The 13,949-nt window shown below is 55.1% G+C and overlaps 6 protein-coding genes across 6 annotated transcripts; 2 read left to right on the top strand and 4 right to left on the bottom strand.

Moving 5' to 3' along the window:
* Positions 1-16: 16 nt before the first annotated feature.
* GUITHDRAFT_101744 (hypothetical protein) lies at positions 17-3,184 on the bottom strand (the record flags this gene model as incomplete). The annotated part of the gene is made up of 6 exons (XM_005839500.1): positions 17-575; positions 846-1,965; positions 2,135-2,172; positions 2,797-2,919; positions 2,967-3,048; positions 3,097-3,184. The coding sequence occupies 6 exons, from the start codon at positions 3,182-3,184 to the stop codon at positions 17-19; spliced, it is 2,010 nt and encodes a 669-aa protein (XP_005839557.1).
* A 684-nt stretch (positions 3,185-3,868) lies between these two features.
* Positions 3,869-4,429, bottom strand: GUITHDRAFT_133639 (hypothetical protein; the record flags this gene model as incomplete). Its single annotated transcript, XM_005839499.1, has 1 exon — positions 3,869-4,429. One exon carries the CDS (start codon positions 4,427-4,429, stop codon positions 3,869-3,871), a length of 561 nt encoding a protein of 186 aa, XP_005839556.1.
* Positions 4,430-7,215: 2,786 nt separating this feature from the next.
* Positions 7,216-7,506, top strand: GUITHDRAFT_51449 (hypothetical protein; the record flags this gene model as incomplete). The annotated part of the gene is made up of 1 exon (XM_005839498.1): positions 7,216-7,506. A coding segment is annotated over one exon (291 nt), but the record flags the coding sequence as incomplete, so codon positions are not given.
* Positions 7,507-7,704: 198 nt separating this feature from the next.
* Positions 7,705-9,647, bottom strand: GUITHDRAFT_101741 (hypothetical protein; the record flags this gene model as incomplete). The annotated part of the gene is made up of 6 exons (XM_005839497.1): positions 7,705-7,845; positions 8,236-8,339; positions 8,394-8,443; positions 8,738-8,976; positions 9,025-9,131; positions 9,194-9,647. The coding sequence occupies 6 exons, from the start codon at positions 9,645-9,647 to the stop codon at positions 7,705-7,707; spliced, it is 1,095 nt and encodes a 364-aa protein (XP_005839554.1).
* Positions 9,648-10,513: 866 nt separating this feature from the next.
* Positions 10,514-11,320, top strand: GUITHDRAFT_101740 (hypothetical protein; the record flags this gene model as incomplete). The annotated part of the gene is made up of 7 exons (XM_005839496.1): positions 10,514-10,676; positions 10,727-10,830; positions 10,877-10,925; positions 10,972-11,003; positions 11,053-11,097; positions 11,144-11,209; positions 11,261-11,320. 7 exons carry the CDS (start codon positions 10,514-10,516, stop codon positions 11,318-11,320), a joined length of 519 nt encoding a protein of 172 aa, XP_005839553.1.
* A 347-nt stretch (positions 11,321-11,667) lies between these two features.
* Positions 11,668-13,770, bottom strand: GUITHDRAFT_133635 (hypothetical protein; the record flags this gene model as incomplete). The annotated part of the gene is made up of 9 exons (XM_005839495.1): positions 11,668-11,734; positions 11,957-12,441; positions 12,494-12,581; positions 12,637-12,724; positions 12,777-12,885; positions 13,035-13,103; positions 13,340-13,437; positions 13,529-13,583; positions 13,666-13,770. 9 exons carry the CDS (start codon positions 13,768-13,770, stop codon positions 11,668-11,670), a joined length of 1,164 nt encoding a protein of 387 aa, XP_005839552.1.
* Between the last annotated feature and the right edge of the window lie 179 nt (positions 13,771-13,949).

Here is a 13,949-nt window from a genome sequence, read left to right as displayed (position 1 = left end):
TGACGAGAATTTCCTGTTATCTAAGAATGATTTCAGCCAACTTGAACGCGAAATCGGCCGATGAGAAGTTGAGGACCGAGGAGCCTCGTTCTAGCCCGCGTGCCTGGAGCTCCTCCATACTCTTCGTGGACGATCCACAGTCTGCCCTCCATACAGCATGCGGCATGAAGTATCTGTTTCCGTAGGAGAGGATAGCTCCGGCATCCCCGCACCACCCCCCAAGCGCACTCTCGTTGGAGAGCTTGACGCACGTGTTCCTTCGCCAGACCTCGGGGCCCAGGTCGGGCTGCCAGACAGAAGCACAGAAGATAGAGCCAAACTGTCGGGCGAAGGCGTCGGGGAAGAGGTAGAGGTTGTTTTCTACCGTCTTGTTGCTCCCCAAGAAGCTCTTGAAGCCTCCGTAGACAAGAACGTTGCGGTGATCATGGTAGAATCCCGAGCCGTCGTCATGGTCGATGGGCCAGACGCTCCTGTAGCCGTTGAGGAAGAGATTCTTGCTGATGGTAGACGTCTTGGGGATGGGGGACCAGGTCCTGCCATCCCTGATCCTCGTGATGTAGGGCTGTCGGTCCCAGCTGCGAACGAGGTGAACGGAGAGCGGGGGAGAGAATGAACACATGCAAGTGAGAGAGAAGACGAGAGAGAGAGAAGAGAATCGAGAAAGAAGGGAAGAGGAAGGAGCAAGAAGGGGAGAAGAGAAGAAAAGAGAAAGGGCAGGGAAGGGAAGGGCAGGGAAGGGAAGGGAAGGGAAGGGAAGGGAAGGGAAGGGAAGGGAAGGGAAGGGAAGGGAAGGGAAGGAAGGGAAGAGGCGTAGGAGAGGAAGGGCAGAGTGAGGAAGGAGGGACCTGTTGAACAAGCCATGGTCGCTGGTCTCGCGTACAAAGTTGAAAAGGACGTTTCGTCTGACCTCGTGCCCACCCCCGTAACCATCAGTGAAGCAGATTCCAGCACGAGGCCCGTTGAAAGCCACATTGTGAGTGATCTTGGTCCGCGCGGCGAGCGCCTGGTAGACGAACCCTGTTTGCTTCCCCCAGATGCCGAGCTCATGCGCGAAGTTGTGCGAGATGAGGGTGTCGAGAGGGACTGTCTCCTCCCGGTCCTCACAATCTTCCACGAACCCTGCCAGCACGATCGCGCTGTCTCCCGTCCACGAGAAGTGGTTGCCGGTTATCCGCACGTTCCTGGTGAGGTTACGGAGGACGAGCCCGTTGCCTCCTGCTCGGAGGAAGTGGCAGTCCAGCACCTCGACACGCTCAGCATGGCTGATCGTGAGCATACCCCGGGGATGCAGGGACCAGTCTCCTCCGTTGGGGGCCTCGTAGGGCTGCAGGAACGTCGAGCAAGTGTGTGCGAAGCGGATCCCTTGGAACCTGACTGACTTGACGGGGCGACCCGGCGCTCCCACCACCGAGATCACCTGCGCAAGTCCGGCTGCCACGATCCCCTCCGAAGGAGGCTCGGATGTCCCGTTCTGCACGAAGAAGAGCGTCCTTCCGGACTTGTCCCAGTACCATTCCAAAGGAGAGTCCGTCAGCTCCCAGACGTTCTCCACGTACCACTCCGATGCTCCGTTTCCTGCACTCCCGCGCGCCTCCTGGAAGCCTCCCTCGTGCCATGTCAGCTCGCCATGCTCAGGTCGAGAGCTCTGGTTGAGCCTGAATTGCCAGTTTCCCCAGTGCTCAGCGTGGAAGGCATGCAGGATCGGAGGATCGCGCTGCGGGTCGAAACTTTCCTCCCACGAGCAGGAAGGAAAGGTCGAAGTGTTGAAACGGATCCCTGAAACCCTCGCAAACGTTGCTCCTCCTCCTCCTGCAGGTTTCTTGGTAGCCCAATAGGAGCGAGGAGGCGAGAAAACGTCTGCAGGACCGCCGTATCCCATGCTGCTCCCCACCAGTGAGATTGCGATGGATGCAACCTCTCCATGGTACCTGTAGTCGGGGAAGAGGGAGCCGACCCTGATGCCTCCTGAGCGTGCGGGTCAGGCATGCAAGCAGCGCTAGCGTGTCATACTCGTGATGACTTCGACAGCGTCGGAGGAGGAAACAATCTCAGGGCCCCACTGGCTCCTCGTGGACGGAAGATAACTGACAGACAGTCTCGTCACCATCTTGATGCGGGCACGAGTGATTCTCACCCGGAAAGAGAAGTGTGTAGCCCTTGACGCTCTGGGTCCTGCAAGATGTCAAAGCTTCGATGCAGACCAGGTGGAGGTGGAGGAGGAGGAGGAGATGGTGGTGGAGATGGAGGAGGGATGAGTGAGGTGGAGCAGGAGGGGCAGCAAGAGCAGGAAGAGCAGAAGGAGCAAAAGGAGCAGGAGGAGCAGGAGGAGATATACGAGGAGCAGGAGATATAGGAGGAGGGACATGTGGATGACAAAAACAAGGTGACTGGAAAGATTGTGAGGACAGTGGGAAACACTGGGAGGAACAGTCTGCAAGGATGGAGCGAGGGGAGGAGGCGAGAATCTGACCGCATTGGGGTGACGCGAGCGGATAGCTCTTCTTTCCTTGATGAAGAGCTGATTGAACTCAAAGTCCTTCACCGGGAACTGATCGACGACACGCGACTTGATGGACTCAGTCACGGGTACGTGAACTCGGCAAGAGGAGCAGGAGGAGCAAGAGGAGCAAGAGGAACAAGAGGAGCTAGGAGTACCTTCCAGCAAGAGAGGCTTCCCTTCCTTGCTGCCTCCATCGCATGCCCATGGCATCGCCATCTCTTCCACTTCACCCTCAGCTCTACTCCTCCGCTGTTGATGCTCATATCATCCCTACTCAACGCCCCGCGCACTCCAACCTGATCGTCGCTGTTTCCCCGGGGAAGCTCAAGAAGGTTGTCAAGGAGTCTTGAGGACCGAGCTCGAGCGTCTTGTGCAGGCGATGCATCCCTCCCCGCAAGATGATCGCCTTCTCCCGCCCTCTGCTTGTCGCTTCATCCATGTCAACCGCATGCGATGGCTGGGAAACCTGCCGACCGCCCGCGACATGGCGAGAGCGTCAAAGATGTTGGAGACGACGATGTCGATCTCGATCCCTCCTGTTCCTCTACCTGCGGGGTCAACAAGAACCCTGAAGGAGTGACGAGCCTGCGTCTGACTTTCCTTCTCTCGTGATCGCTTGCTCCTGTTCGCCCTGCACCTTGCAAGCGTTGCGTCTTCTTCCTCCTCTGACATCCCTCTCGCCATCCCGCAGTCCTGAAGCCTCAGAGCATCGAAAACAGCTCGGGCAGGAAAGCAGCGCCCTCTCAAGAGCTTCCTTCATACGCGAGGGCCGTCAGGGTTGCCAGCCATGGCAGTGCAGCAAGCCTCCATGTGAACTCTCTGACCCGGCAGTCGATGTGTCGTGATACCTCCTCCTCCTCTCCTGCTCCTCCTCCTGCTGATCCTCCCCTCTCGTTGCAGAGAACATGCCCGACCGCACAACACAAGCAGGCCAGTAGGAGATGCGCCCGCTCTCTGTGCATTTTGGGACGAGGCGGGGGAGGGGATGACATGAAGGGGGGCGGTCAGCAAAAAGTCCCTCCGGGGAGTTGGGGGAGAGAGGAAGGAGAGAGAGTGAGGATCATGGAGAGGGCGGGAGGAGGGGGAGGAGGAAAGGAGAGAGGATTCGAGACGGAGGAGGAAGCTGGACTCTGAGAAGTGTTGAGAGGGGGGGGAGAAGGGGATGGTCGCATGCAAGCATGACGAGCGGAGGGTCAGGTGTCAGGTCAGCGAGTCGGGGCGATGCGCTTTAGAGTTTTAATGTGACTGTCAGCCTCATAGCTCTTCTACCCCTCTAAGAAACCTCATGGGGGCAGGAGCATCGCTCGGGCTGGAGGATGCAGAAAGGAGGCAAGGGTGGGTCCCTGCAGCAACGAGAAACCGCTGGTCTCAATGCTTCTTCCCCTTGCTCTTCCCCGTGCCTTTTGCCGCACTTTTCGGTTTCTTTGCCTGCGGCTCCTTCTGCTCATCCTCCAGGCCAGAGTCCTCGTCGAGATGGTCCAGGGACTCAAAGAAATCCGCCAGCCCGTCCTCCTGCAGCTCCGCCTTCCAGCTGGGCCCCAGCTTCTCCATCAGCTCTTCCACCTCCTTCTTGTCCCTTTCCAGAGCATCTTGACTCCCTTTGTTGCCTTCAAGCAGCCCCTGCTCCTCGATCATCTTCATGAAGTTCGCATTCGAGCCCGAAGCAGCCTTGATAGTGCTGCTCTTCCCACCCTTGCTCTCCGACGCCTGAGCCCCTTTCTTGATTGCAACTTTGGACTTTTGCTTTGTCTTTGGCTCAGCAATCTCCATCTGAGGCGCTTCGTCGTCCCGCTTTCTCTTCTTCGACGAATTCTTACTTTCTTCAAGCAGTCTCCTCAGCTTCTCGTTTTCTTCCTTCAAGGCATCATATTCTGCCTTCCTACTCGAGTTACTCGCAAAGACGGCTTGAGTCTTCTTCTTTCCTTTCATTTTTCCTGCAGATCTTTCCTTGCAATACCTTCTCTGCTGATTGCCCTTCCGCACAATCACCAGGGGCGATGGCCAATGGTGCAGATCAGTTCAATCAGCCGAGACGAGAAGTCACGTGAGGTGTCAACAAGAGACGCAGATGAGTGAGATCCGTCAACGATGGCTCTGAACGAGGCTCAACTCCTTCCTGGCTCAACTCCTTCCTGGCTGTCGTAACGCGCACCTTGCTCTCACTGTCGCTTCCCCTCCGCTATCTTTAGTGTAGTTATTTGTCACGTGCAGTAACCGTCCGGCTGAGTGACTCCGGCCGGACCGGTCGCCGGTCGCCGGGCCGCCGGCGCCTCCGAGCGGCGACGGTCATGGTACATGTGACTATTTGCGCTTTTAAATCTGAAAAGGAGCGATATCAAGGTCTACTAATATGTCGCAAGCTTATTACTACTATGATTCCCCACTACCGGACCCAGGACCCCCCACCTTACCCACACACTACCCGGCCGGGTATTGACCCACCCCCACTTTGAACCTTTAGCTATCACTGAAATACTACCCCCTTCCCCCCCGAATTCGCCACATCTGTGACTACCCCAGTGACTACCCCCTTTTGGACAGTCTACCTCCTTGCCGCCTGCTCGGATGCCAATGCCGCCGACATGATGGGTTGCGATCTCTTGAGAAGCCACCTGGGCGGAACTGAAAGAGAGCAAGTTAGGAACAGGATGATGAAGGGACTAGATTAGGAGCAGAGAGGACGGGCAGGAAAGTTGCGAGGCAAGAGGGAGGGAGGTGTCACAAAAATCATCTTGCGTTCTCACAAATTCCGTTTTCAGTCAGCATGGAGGGCAAGGCGCCTCCCCCGCAGAAGTTCGTGAGAAACAGAAGGAAAAGCCAAGATGATGGCAGCATCTGGCGGGCGCCAGAGTTTCCCATCACGAACAGCGAGAATGAGAAGTCAAGCGCAGAGTGTGGAGCGGTCTTACTGGAAGCGTCATGGACAGATTTCATGCTGTTTCAACTTCTCTCGCCTGTCAATCTCAACAAGTGTATCAGCGTGATGAAGGTCAAGATGTTTGAAGCAGGCTCCACAATCCTGAAGAGAGGAACGCTGGGGGATCGTTTGGTATACCTGCACATTGTTTCATGACGTCCGGTATATGACCATTGTTGCAGTATTTTCTAGATGTTGGTGTCGCGGGTGCAGTGATAGGAGAGAAAGTGATTGAAGTCCTTGGGAGTGGAGACTTCTTCGGGGAGATCGCTTTCATCTCAGCGCTTAAGATCCTCCTCAAGAACCCCAAGGCGAACCTGAAGGATTTCCCAAACCTGCAGCGGGTCTGCGACGTGAGGGCCAAGAAGCAGTGTCGATGCCTGGAGTTGCACGTGAACGATTTCCTGGAGATCTTGAAGGGTGACCTGCCGGGGAACAGAGAAGTGCTCAGGTAATTTCTCTTTCCTGTCCCATTCTTCGACTGACGGTCTTGGTTCCCTCCCTGGAACGCGGCCAACAGAGTGCTCCGCGACTTTGCGGACGAGAGGTTCATCCGAGCGAAGAAGTCTAGCGTGCAGAATGGAGGGCTGAAACCGAGGAGAGCATCGATCCTCGAGGTCCACCAGATCCAGTGGAGAGACTTCGAGCTGTTCCAGATGCTGTCCGAGGAAGACTTTACCTTCTGCATGTCGAAGATGAAGAAGAGGAGTTACAAGCAGGGAGACAAGATGATTGAGAAGGGGACGGTGGGAACGAGCATGGTCCTCTCTCTTGCATTCCCTGCGCTCCCTCTCACCCTCCTCTCTGCAGTATTTTCTGGATGCGGGCACTGCGAATGCAAACCTGGACGGCAAGGTCTTGGAGGTTCTCAAGAGCGGAGACATCTTCGGGGAGATCTCCTTCATCGCAGCCGTCAAGTGCCTGCTGAAAGACAGCAACGCGCGGCTGAAGGACCATGACCAAGTCCAGCGAGTCTGCGATGTCGACGCCTCCTCGGACTGCAGCGTGCTGGTTTTTAGCGTCTACGACTTCTTGGCCATGCTCAAGAGCAATGTACAGAGGCACCGGGACGTGCTAAAGTATGCCTTGACACCTGCTGCCCCTCTCCCGCCTTCCTCTTTTGATTCCTGTCCCTCTTGTTTTGCTTCCCTCCCTCCCGTTCCCTGATGTTTCTTCGCCTTGTCGCAGGTTTCTGAAAGGATATGCGGAGAAGAGGAAGGCAAGGGTAGACAAGACAAGTTTGCAGCACAATTTACCTCCTTCCGATGATTTCGAGTCGGCCACGTGCTACTCTTTCTCTGCCAAAGCCAACAGGTGGAACAAGTATTTTGTACATGTTAGGATAGGGGACAAGCCGTTTGCGGAGGGAACTTTCCGAGCCTGTTTCAAGATCGAGGTCTTTCACAACTCCAACACAGTGCTGAAGGTGAGCAGGAGAAGACTCGTTTGAGTTGTGATGACCAAGGATGTGAAGGTGGCCAAGACATGGAAGATGAAGGCAACACCCAACCAGTTCTTCCAAGAAGTTATAAATCAGGTCCTTGATCCCTCCTTCTCCTCCTCCTCCTCCTTCTCCTCCTATTCCTCCTTCTCCTCCTTCTCCTCCTTTCCTCCTTCCGCCCCCTTTGTTCCTCTTGAAATTCTTCGAGTTTCTTCTGACACTCTTTCCTTCAACCAGTCGCTAGCCCAAGAGTACGCCAACGAGTTCAACACCCATCAGTGCGTCAAGTCCAAGATCTGCTTCCTTCCCATGGAGGTCCTCAGGCTCCACGAGCGCGAGAACCAGCTCGTGACGATCGAGCCGCTGCTGGAGGGGGAGTATGTGAAGCACAACGACAACTACGGAGAGATCGGGACGGAGGAGGCCGTCCCCCAGGCCTTCAGCCACTTCACGTGGGACGCGAGTGACAAGAGGATCCTCATTTGCGACATCCAGGGTGTGGGGAACTACTGGACGGACCCTCAGATCCATAGCGTCGACCCGTCGCAGGAGGACATCTTCGGCAAGGGAAACTTCGGGCTGGACGGAGTCAAGCAGTTCTTTCACACCCACCGCTGTAACTCGCTCTGCCTCGAGCTCGGGCTGTCAAGGAACGCGGCAAGCCACAAGACCCCCAGCCTGCATCGGAGCCAATCCATGTCGCTGGTGTCCCTGACAAGCAGGTTGGACGAGGTGGAAGCGAGAAACGCGGACGAGAGCTGGAGGGAGAACACTGCCACGTCGGGGCTGAAGAACTTTCATGCCATGTCCATGTCGTGGAGGGGCTGAGGTCAGGCCTCCTTGTATTCATTTCATGTGTAAAGTTTGCTTCCCCTCCTTGGACTCGTTTTGCTGCCGCTCGAGCTCCCGCTCGATGGACATCTTGATGTCCTTCATCACCTCAAGCTTGCAGTGAACCTCCTCCTCCGACAGCTCGAAGACAAGCTCCTGCACGCGCGTCAGGCCGGCGGCTTATGGAGGAGCAGAGAGACTTTGACGAGGTGGTTTTGGAGATGGCTGACGTAAGCGAGGTTGACCCCGGTCGATGGATGCTGAGCATACTGCTCCTTCTGCACTTTGCGTGAAGAGTACACGGAGAGAGGGAGAGGAAGAGAGGAAGAAAGGAAGAAAGGAATTGTAAGCAAGAGGAGGAGATGGAGGGGAAGGCAGATAGGGAGGAGAGGAAGAGGAGGGATGAAGGGGCGGTGAGGGAGTAGACGGAAGAACGGAGAGGAGGGAGTGAAGGGTTGCAAACGATAAGGGGTAAGGGAGGAATTTGGCAATGCAGGATCTTACGATTCGCTTGAAACTCATCGATCGATGAGGAACCACATTCACCAGTTTGCTGTGAACCCCTTGGTCCTCCTCCGCTTTGCTATCCAAATCCTTCACCTCCGCTCTCCTTCCCGTCCCCTCTTCTTCGTCCCCGCTGTGCCCTTGCTCTGCTACTCAAATTTCAAGGAATCAAATCCACAATCTTCCCTATCTTTCTCAACCCATTCCCTTCTCATTTCTCTTCTCCCTCTCCCCATTCTTCATCATCATCCTGTCAACAAGTGTTTTCTCTATTACCAGAGACCCGGTCAGGCGGCTCATCCTGATTCGCAGCCTGCGGGCTGTGTGATTCCCAGCCATGGGCATCAGCCAAGATGTCTCACAGCATTGTCGTCGACGTGAAGACCGCGAAACTTGAGCAGTTGCACCTCCTCTGTTTGAACACATTCAACACATGTCCTCTACCCTCACTTCTCCTCTCCTTTCTCCTTCTCTCCTCTTGTCTGTCCTCTATCCTCTTTTTCCCTCCCCTCGCTCCCCTCTCCGCCACTTCTCCGCTCCTCACTTCCATCTTCCCGCCACTCCGCAACGCTGACCTTCATCACGTAGCCTCGTTGACGTCATCATCTTCAACTTCCACTCCTCGTCCATGACTTCCTCGGAAGGGTGATCCTGAAACTCGACAGCCCTCCTTAGCTGCACATCTTTGCCTTCCCCGCCCTTCGCCTCCTCCTTCCAGCCAGCTTTCAAGATGCTCTTGGACCCGCTCTTGCTCTGACTGGCGCAGGAGGGGTGCTTCTCTTCCTGGGCGAGGAGTGAGCAACCAGGTCTCGCTGCCATGGCCGCGCTTACCTTGATCTTCATCTTGTACACAACAGCCAAGTACTGCTCGAAGGTAACAACGGCATCTCCTCCTGGCTCGTCCTCGTCCTCGTCCCAGAGTCGATAATGCTTGAACACTGAAGCAGCAGACATGAGGAGGAGAGTTGGGGGGAGGAGAACGTCGGCAGCTGGCCCTTACCTCGCACGCAGAGCTTCCTTGCCAAGGCTCTGATGTCCTTCTCCGAGGGTTTGGGGGATCGGAGGAGGGGAGAGATGCCTGCGAGCTTGCGGTAGAAGCTCTCCCCCTTCCTTCGGATCATCCTGGTCTGGAACTTGTTGAGGGTCGCAAAGCTCATGAAGGCGTTGGGTGCAGACACCTCCTCGAACTCCCTCCGCAACGACTGCACCTGAGCCGACGTGACCTCTTCCAGCTCCGCCAGCTCCCTGTGTACCGCCTTCCCTCTACCTCCCTCTCTCTCCTCCACATCGAGCTCCAAGGAGTCGCGGGCTGGACCCTTCGGGTTCCTCTTGTGCAGCAGGGAGAGGTCTGACATGGACTTTGACTTGGGGCTCTTGTCCATGGGGTGGTTGCGGGTGAAGTGAGGGTCCGAGAAGGAGGCGCCCCGGCTCTCATGGCTGATGATGGCCCCCATCACACACAGTACGTGTCTAAGGTGACCCGCGCGGCGACTGCTTGCTCTGACTCGACATTATCATGGGAAAGTCGCCTGCGAACAAACACTGTCAGTGCAAGGCAGGCGAGAAGGTCCCTGCCAGAAGCAGAATGCGGCATGATAGCTCATCTGGGTGGGAGAGTCCCTCTCTCCTCCCATCTGCTGAGATACAGCCAATCGAACTGAACTACTTCTTTGCTACCAGCTCCTCGTCATCGTCCCTCTCCTCCCCCTCTCCCCAACCCAACCAGTAACCCTTCCATCCTGCTTCTATCCTGCTTCCATCCCCACTGCTCCGTTATTTGCATTTTATCGCATTCGAAAGATTGACTACTCATACTGCTACTCATAGGTGGGCCTGGGGGTAGGGGTCCGGGTGGGTGGGAGGGGATGTGGGTGCTAATGGCAACAAGCGAGGGAGGAGGGGAGAGAGGAGAGGAGAGGAGAGGGGAGGGGAGCGAGGGGAGCGAGGGGAAGGAGGGAAACGAGGGAGGGGAGAGGAGGGAGAGGAGAGGAGGGAAGGGGAGCGGGGGGAAGGGAAGGGGAGGGAGGGAAGGGGAGGGAGGAGGGAGGGAAATTCGAAGTGGTCCACAAACAAACAGAGCAGAAGTCTATGTGAAAGCTCAGACAGAGAAGCATAAGGGTCTCACATTCTTGTTTCATCCCAGTCTCCCAGCATCGCTCTCATCCTCGCATCCTTTCCTGGAATCATCACGCATATCCCCTCCATCCGCCTTCCTCGCCCCTGATATCTTAGTGCTTCACCGCACAACCTTCCCCCCTCTGCTCTCCCTCGCCGTTGAGGGTCTTGTGACTGTGCTGTAGCCTCCAGTGGTCGAACTGCGATGTCGCACCTTGCGGAAGAATCCTGTGGTGACATGACGACCAAGGAGATTAAGGACGAGCTGGACAAGATGGGCGTCTCTTACGAAGGCTGCCTGGAGCGCAGTGAGATCGTAAGGGTGTACCAAGAAGCCAAGCAGAAGAATTCCAGGGATCGTCCGCACGGTGAAGTAGCCTTGTTGCTTCCAAGCCCATAACGAAGCATGGACTATCAGGTGGGAGGCTTTGCAACGCTCCATCAAACTCTGAAGGGAATGGAGACATGCTTAAGTTTCTCAACTGCTCGATGGATGTCATCGGTCAGGGAATGAACAAGCTGGTGCTGTATGTCACTGGTCCGCCTTGAGTTTACGTTGCGGTCCCAGCTCACGTCGGTGAATCAGAAGTTTGACCTGATGGACGACAAACTCAAAGGTATGCTATGCCTTGCAACGAGTCAACGTGATGGGATCGGAGTCAGGGCTGGAGGCAAAGAAGACCGAGGTGAAGGAGGTACGGACGAGAGACTTCCTGGCACGGTCACTGATCGCTGCGGTTTCAGATGTTATATAAGGAGCCCAAGACAGCGCTGGGAAGGTTGCAGCAGGTCCTCCTGCTCTGAGCTTTGCCCGTCCCTGACACATCTGTGATAGCTGAAGAACACAGCCGCGATCAGAGACTTCGAGAACGCTCTGGATGACACCCTCCGTGTAGCCAAGGTCTGCGACAGGGGAGTAACAGGCGGTCGCTGACCTGGATGGGCTGCTCAGGAGCAGCGCACGAACATCAAGGAGGAGATACTACAAGCCAAAGGATTGCAGCTGCCGTGATCGCACGCTCAGACTTTGATTCCGATGATTCGAGGCCCGTACACTTTTTTAATCCCACACACGCGTCTCGAAAAGAAAGTCTCAACTTCGATCACAGGATTTGACAGCACGTGTAGGAGTATCTCCTCTGATTCCACAGACCGCAGCCACTGCTTGTGAACGCAACGCGAGAGAGAGCCTCGAGCTACACTTGAAGTCAAACAAAGCAGGGGTCATCATCACTTGACTCACTTCTTTGCACTTTACGGGATGCCTGTCCAGGTTCTCACTGTTGGCATTCCAAGCATCTTGGCAACTGGAAAGGTTCACACTCAGACACTGGTAACCTTCTCCATCGAGTTGTAATCTCACTCGGTCAAGGCTTCTCTGCAAGTGCCGGCTCCTCGAATTGGTGTACAGCAGGTGTACTGATATCTGCTGAAACGTCAGTCTGTTACCACAACATTGCAGTAGACATGCCTATGATAGTTGTTCGGACAACCATACCGAGTTATCCTGACACACAGGTTAGAAACTAGCAAATCCCTTTACAAAAGATTCGCACTTCATATTAGACAGCAGTTGGCCTGAAGGGCAAGAAAACTGCAGGTTTTCAAGTGTTTCTGCAGAAAGGAGTGAGTTCCGTGAGCTTAGCACCTCTCATTCGAACCAATAGTCTTTCCATCGAGTTGTGTACAACCCGTGTACAAGGTTTGGCAGCTATTGGTTCCTAGATCATTATCCTTTGAACACTGACATTTCTTGACGCTGCCCGGTGAAGGGTCACCGAAGATATTGTCGTTACAAAAGATGCTGCTTGATACACCCAATGTGTTGGTCCAATCGTGCCCCACACCGTAACGGACCAATCCGCCGGGACACCAACACGTCTGTCCTTGTGGTGAGCAATCCTTGAACTGTGCAGGCGAGGCACAAGTATATCGATAGTGCATGTCTGAACCGGAACATCCATGACTTGTCAGCACGAAGGATTCGATAAAGTAAGTTCCCCATCTATTCAGACAACTGATGTCTTGTCGATCCAGGAACTCAGCCTTGTATCCTCTTAGAGGGCTGCATCCAGTCCAGGCGTCATAACCACTGATCGGCATGACTTGCCCTCGCCCTCCAGCCTCACCCATCTGCATCATCCAACGCCATTATGACTAAGAAACGCGGTATACGGCAAAATACCGGTCCTGGATAGCCTTGAAGTCCCAGCCCGCCAGCATTCCCCTGGAATCCCTTTGGTCCGGGTTCACCGGGTGACCCCTCGTCTCCACTGAACACCAAGACATTCAAATTACTTATGAGCGATTTCACATCAATCAACTCACGTTGGTCCACGTGTGCCCTGCTCACCGACGTAGCCAGGGGGGCCTGGGACGCCAGTGTATCCCGTCAATCCCTTGGGTCCGATGTCACCTTACACAAAAACCTTCGTTAGCGAAACAGCCCTGGCGCCAAGATTCAATACCAGTCTCTCCCCTGTAGCCAATTTGACCCGGATGTCCTCTTGGACCTTTTGGCCCAACAACACCAGGGGATCCTCGTTCCCCTTCCTTGCCAGGAGGTCCCACATATCCCTGACGTACGTTAGGTGGCTCAAAGCAACAGAACTAGAGTGCCTGTGGGCCCTTCTTCCCAACTGGCCCTGTAACTCCAGGCCTTCCCTTCCCCTTCAGTGTCGCCTGAAGTATAATCATGCGCAATAATGCGCAATGCTCTCGTATACCGCGTCGACAACCACTGAGAGCCGCGTGTCTAGCTTCTTCTTAGCGTCAGCAATCACTTTCTCCAACATCTTTCAAGAGAGAGATGTCAAAATCGAACGCCGACAGAAATCTTAGAACCCCACATCTATCTTCGAAGAAGCCATTTGAGCATACTTTTCGACCATGTTCGAAGCGCCCGGTGGTCTGCGTTTAGACATCAAACAAGGCATCGCGGCAATCCTAGAGCATTACGCATTCTTGTCGCAGCAAACTGGCTCTGCAAAGCAGGTCAAATCCCATGGCCTTCTGATCATAGTGAACTCACTGTACTGTCCCCAGCTGGAATCTTCTGTCCACACTTTGGAGATGTCCATGCAAGGGCAGCCAAGCATCTCCAGACGAGCCTTGCCTTTGAGGACCGGACTGTGGTGAGATTGCAACATGCTGACGGCGCGGGACAGAGCTTCACACCAATCGTCAGGAAGAAAAGAACTTTGCCCACGTCCGAACTCACCAACTCTCTTCTTCATGGATCTAGATCCAGTCTTTTGCTCTGGGAAATAGAATCTCTGCATAGTGGTATCAACGACGTGACCCGTCAATGGTTGTCGGAAACTTGGCGACATTGCCAGTGATCCAAGAGCTCCTTACCTCTCTATACGCCAGTGCTGTCTTGCTGCCAGTGTTGATCATCATGAGGACAGCTGTCACTCCCATCAGCGCGACAGCCGCCGCCATGGCAGCCATCATCTTCATCTTGGCAGGCGCCATTGACGAAGAGCCGCGTCTCCGTACAACCCACCTCCTGTGCCATATGACTACCCTACGTTCGAGGGACCCCACCCCCACGTGAGGAATCAAGTGAACCCTCAGAACACCCCCATTGTACCCCGCGTCTCTACCCTTTGACGTTGTACCCCACCCTACTACAACTT

Source organism: Guillardia theta, assembly GCF_000315625.1.
Source record: "Guillardia theta CCMP2712 unplaced genomic scaffold GUITHscaffold_8, whole genome shotgun sequence".
Classification (NCBI taxonomy): Eukaryota; class Cryptophyceae; order Pyrenomonadales; family Geminigeraceae; genus Guillardia; species Guillardia theta.
The sequence above is the reverse complement of the archived record's forward strand: the minus strand, read 5'-3'. Positions and strand labels throughout refer to the sequence as shown.